A 5,696-nucleotide genomic window follows, 5' to 3' on the forward strand; every position below is an offset into this window, starting at 1 on the left:
TACGAAGAGAAAGAAGGGATAACCCAACCGCAGCAGGTTTTCACAGTGTACCCCTGGAGGCGGAGAATGGAGAGAGTCCACAGGTGCTGAGGGACTGGATACATCTGGGGGAGGGGGTCTGAATTCTCCTTCTCTACACAGGTTCATCCCGGACCTCCCATAGATATCTCCAGTGTCACCTTCCATCTGAACTCAGACCACCTACTTGACACCTCCATTTGAACATCTCACGGATATACCATCTCAGTATTCTGTTCTCTCTCTCAAAGGCATTCTTCTCCCAAAGCCCCGTTGGCCTAGTTAACATCATTGAGCATTGACATTTCGGCTCAATCTTCCTTCCCTGGGAAGGCTTCCCTGACATCAAGGCCAGATGGAATTCCCCTGTCATACATCTTGTAGCCCCCATGCTCTCTCCTCAGCAACTACTCCGTTCTTCATTATATGTTGGTTGGATCAGTATCTGTTTAATGTCAGGGTCCCCCACCAAAGTCTAAGCCCCTTAGACCAGATGTGCCTCTCTTTTGCTTACTGCCATATGCATCACCAGATCCCGGCTCTTGGCTGGTGTACAAAGAACACTCAATAAATATTTGGTGAATAAACGAATGAATGCTGTGTTGGATGTACAGAGACGAAGGGGAAGGGTCATTGCTGAAGTAAAGTCTCTAAGGCACATTGCATCAACTCCAAAATGCTGGACTGAGTGACGTTGACTAAGATGGCTCGAAATGTATTCTTGTATTTGCTTTGGGTTTTGTTCATCTCACCAAGCACCGACATTATTTTGTACCTCCAGAACCACAGAGGACCCTGAAGGGAGAAATCAAGAACCACAAAGCCAAAATCAAAATACTCAAGAAGTTACTGAACCCTTTGCTAGAGAAGCAGTCACAGGAAGGGGAGATCACCCGTGTCTATCTTATCTACAAGAGAGCAAAACCAATTAACAAATTCTTCACTAGAACCGTAGAGAAAGAAGATCGTTTAAAACTTCTAGTAAGGTGGGATCTTAAAAAGAAAAAAAAAAGCAAACTCATAGAAACAGTAGAAAAGTGGCTGTCAGGGGCTGGGGGATGGGGAACACGGAGAAGTTAGAAAGGGGTGCAAACTATGGGCTGTAAATGAGTAAGTTCTGAGGCTTTCACGTATAACGTGGCCAGGGTGGTTGACAACACCCAACACTGTATTGTCTAGTTGAAGTTTGCTAGGAGAGTAGAACGTGAATGTTCTCTCACACACAAATGAAAGAGAACTATGTGAGGGGATGGATGTGCTAATTACTAGACGGGAGGCGGGGTGGGGAGTCCCTTCCCAACGTGCTCATACATCAGATCATCCCGATGGACACTTCAGATATCTGACAATTTTATATGTCGACTGTACCTCAGTAAAGCTGAAACACCAAAGAAAAAAAGGGAAAAAAAACCTTTCTACCAAGCTGAGGCCAGCCTAAATGCATAACTTAAGATGTACAGGACGTAACTGATTTTCACCTCCTAAGAGTTTTATTCGAACAAATGGAAAAAACAATCACACAACTGCAAGAGTTCTCACGGTCTCATCTGGTCTTCGGTCACTTTACTTTTTCCCCATCCCCCCCCAACCCCCCATGTTAAGTTGCTCAACATCAAAACTGTCTGCCTTAGGGATTGATTTCAGCGCTATGACCTCTGCGGTTTATAAAGGAAATTCAGGATTCCAGTAGTTCTTACACATTTCTGGCCCCTCACCCCACTGTCCGTAGCGCTAAAATGTGGCCGCACCGTAGTCTTAAACGTCAATAAGACCTTTATCCGCAGGATTAGTTTAACATCCCAAACAATTTCAACTAAAAGCTCTAGACCTAATCCACCAGCTTGGATGCAGAAAACAGAAGAGAGGATGACTACAGGAAATATAGGGAAGATTATTAACAATCAACAGTATTTTCCACTTTTTAAAAAAAAATCCCATATCTCAAGTATCACATCCAATTTGTTTTAGGCAAGATCTAGCTCGTCTGCAAATGTGTAGCAATACTGCAATGCACACAGATTCAGAGCAACCCCTCTTAGCCGCTCAGATATAACTGTACAATTTTGTATAACCAGATACAAAATCCACAGAACTCCAGTGTCCACTCACGCCACATACGTCTACCACATCCAACGGTGAAACAGACTCACGTGGCAGCTCCCACGCCCCTGTGGTCATTAAAGATCCACTGGCAGTGAAAACAGTGAAGTAAGACAGGAAAAACAAACATGCAGAAATGCAAATTAGTAGTTTAAAAGAAAAAGACTCAAACTTTCTAAACATAATTTAAAATTTTCGAATACACCCAGGCTATGTGTCTGTGCAAAGGTGAAGAACGTTAGACGCACTTGTGACATGTTTACAAAATTGAATGATTATTCTCTGAGACTGGGTAATGTTTGCTACCTCCTTCATCCGACGGTCTGGTTACCTCACTGCAGCACGAAAAGCTAGGGTAAATCTCGGATATTTCTGATTTGTCATCTCCAAGACCTGTACCAAAAGTACTGCTCGAGTGAGATCGGGAACGGTGTCTCCTATAGTGATTCGCCTTTTCTATAGTGGAGGGAAAATATTCAGATTTGTGGTTAAGTGACTTGAAGAACAAAAAAAAAAAAAAAAAAGGAAAAGAAAAGAAAAGAAAGAAAAAAATTACTTAAAAGTTTAACAAGGAAGAAAAACAGTGTCTTACTAAATAAAATCCCAAGCTCAACTATTGTAAGCTCTAGTCACCTACTACCGAACTTCAGCATACTATAGCTTCAAATGTAGAAATGTTGAACAATCATTTATACTCATTGTAAATCTAGACTTTAAAGGAGAAATGGGGGATGGGAAATTGACAAGAACTAAGAACAACACTGGCAAACTAAAATATTTCTATCAAATATAACGTCTGGTTAGACATAATCATTTTCAAGAATCCCCAAGCGTACAGCATTTGTTGCCTTTTCTTTATCTTCAGAAAATTTAATGAAAATTTGGCTGATTATGTGGATCAAACGGACTACAAAAGTATTAGAGTCCCTACGTTGCCTTAGGCTTTCAATTTCATTAATGTCAGTAATTAAATGTAGAGTATAAATCAGGGGAGAGAGTCAGACCCAAAGGATATGATACATCTACATAACTGCCAAAGTTTCAGTTTGTTAAACACTATCTGAAAGTCTGAAATGTCAAACCATGCTATCACTGTACCCAAATAGCCAAACCATTCAGGTTTTGCTTTTAATTAGAAACACAAGGTCTAAATTAAAAGTCAAATAAACTTGCATTATCTATACACTATAAATTTTGCACTATACAAACACTTAGAGATACATTTTAAGTGTACCTAAAAGTCTATTTTTTTAACACGTTCATGATGCTACCTTTAAAATGTTGGAATACTGTTTTCCATGAAACAAACCCTCTATGTCTCAGCACTTTAGCGCAGTCCAAATAACTGCATTTGAAAGCCCAGAAAACCTATAAAATCACGTTCACTAATGAAAAGCAGACATCAGGAATCTCTGGACACCTTTCTAAGTGAATCTAGAACAAAGGAATCTAAGATATACTAAAAAGCCCTTTTGCAAAGTTTGTTTTCATAAATGATTAATGGTATTTTAAAGCCGCATAGCATTTTTTTTTTTTTTTGGTTTTTCAAAACCTCAACTTTTAAATTTACATCACACAGTTGGTACCATGAGCCTCTACCACTCAGAGTACCTTCACTCTCAGGACAGAACCACATAAATGGGGAGCAACTCAAAATGTAAGCAGTACCAGAGAGCATATGGAGACTTCTAGACTGAATATTGTCTTCCAGGGGATCAAGGTCGAAGATGGAGCCAGGATCTGTACGCCAAACTTTGAGGTCTTTTACCAAAAGGAAGAAATCAACAAATCAAGAATAAATTTTAAGAAGTCAAGCACAAGTCTGGAAAAAGATACATGTCATAAGCAAACCAGTAATAAGTGAACTCATTGCAATGCAGACTTCAGAGGAGAACAAAGGGACAGTCACATTTACAAGGATTTAATAAGAAAACTTTGCGAGCAGACTTCAGTTGCCTGGTTTGTTCTTCATTGACCTTCCGTCTGGAGCCTTTGACTCATCACCCAACACACCAGACAACTCCCCGCATCCCCGAACCCCCAACACTCAAGCCCTCCACACGCTGAAAGAGGTAAAATGTTTGATTTAAGCTCCCGATCAAGGACACGTGAGTAATTCATAGGAAGTGACTGAGAGGTTTTTGTCTGAGAAAATGAAGAACAAAAACTCCTCTCCCCAAAACAAGTGTTTGAAATGCAGGTAAGGGGCAAGCCCAGCTTTCATTGGAAGCTGGTGAGCACAGGCTAACCCACACAAGACACATTTCTTGGAAAAGTGCAATAAAGCACGGCACTGAGCAATGGAGGGTGAGGGATGGAAAGATAAGCAAGGAGCAACTTCCTGCTCTCAAGGGACCAGAGATGCGTTCACTGCCATCCTTAGCAATCAGACCTGAGCAAACCAATTCACTCTCCTATTTGAGTTGGAGGCAAAATCCAAATACAGTAACTTCCAGGTTTACCCGTGTCTCCAACTAATGGTGCTCATGTCCTAACATGATCTGCTCAGTGCTGTATTCACTAGAGGAGAGTGAAAAATCTAGCTACGGACAGAAACAGAGCTTGAGGAAAAACAATTAATGAATGGAGCTGGAAGCGGAGCTCCTAGTGTCTGTCATTAGCATTATGTGCCGAGCACGACCGTCCATCACAACATAACTCACTTAGGCTTCCTGCCATATTTAAGTAGGTGCTCTTACTATCCTGTTTTATAAATAGGGAAACTAAGGCATAGAGAGATCGAGGTGGCCTGACCACGGTTACACAACTAGTCAATAGCAGAGCCTCCAGCAAAAATAGAAGCAGCACAACTTGGCTTAGTCTGAATTGCTCAGAAAATCTCCAAACCTCCATTTCCCTGCCTGACTCAGAAGTCTGCTTGTTGAATGTACTTCATTTTGTGGCTTCATAGGAAAGTCCTCAATGGAAAACAGTCTCCCTCAATAAGAAGAAATCAAGTGGCTTCCAGATGACCCAGTAAGGGAATAATTCAGAGACATATATGTTGAATTTTTTAAAAAATAATAATAATTTCTATCCCAAAGGTAGTGAGTACTGAATTCTGAGAGCTCGAAGTCTAGACAAGATCCCAGTTTCTAACAAGAATTTTGCCATCATTCTGGGCCCTTGATCTAGGGAGGAGGACCCCAGCGTAAGCTGTGTAGACTGTCAGCGTTTCCACCCTCGAGGGATGAATCGGACCCTCTGTACTCACTATCCCTTATGAGATGTTAAGCCAAAGCAATGAAATTAAATCCATGTTACTTTCAATGAAAACATCTCAACCCATCCATTCAACCTAATGTGATCCTTTTACACAATCACTTTTGGAAGCTGTGCAGAGCTATCAGTAGTGCGCACATGTGTGTGGAATTCCTCTGTGGAAAGGACTTTCAGATTCACTTACTAATCATTCAAGGAACTTAACGGCCTGACTTCAGTACCGTTGTTTCACATTAAGACATTACCCAGTCAGGTAGAAACACACTTCCCTCACCCAGCCCACCTCTAAATGGCCTTTCACTAGTTCCAAAAAAATAAGCTCTTCCCTGTGAAGATGAAGCTAACCTAACACTAAG

At 41.1% G+C, this 5,696-nt stretch overlaps 1 protein-coding gene across 1 annotated transcript in view; it reads right to left on the minus strand.

The window, feature by feature from the left end:
* NEBL (nebulette) overlaps positions 1–5,696 on the minus strand; it is a 123,636-nt gene that overhangs the window by 34,681 nt on the left and 83,259 nt on the right. The window contains exons 25-26 of the mRNA XM_019801214.2: positions 3,787–3,879; positions 2,425–2,574 (exon numbers count right to left, since the gene is read on the minus strand). Of these exons, the coding sequence (XP_019656773.2) occupies positions 2,425–2,574; positions 3,787–3,879 (243 nt within the window). The remainder of the gene's footprint in view (positions 1–2,424; positions 2,575–3,786; positions 3,880–5,696) is intronic.

Source organism: Ailuropoda melanoleuca, chromosome 15 (genome assembly GCF_002007445.2).
Source record: "Ailuropoda melanoleuca isolate Jingjing chromosome 15, ASM200744v2, whole genome shotgun sequence".
Taxonomy (NCBI): domain Eukaryota; kingdom Metazoa; phylum Chordata; class Mammalia; order Carnivora; family Ursidae; genus Ailuropoda; species Ailuropoda melanoleuca.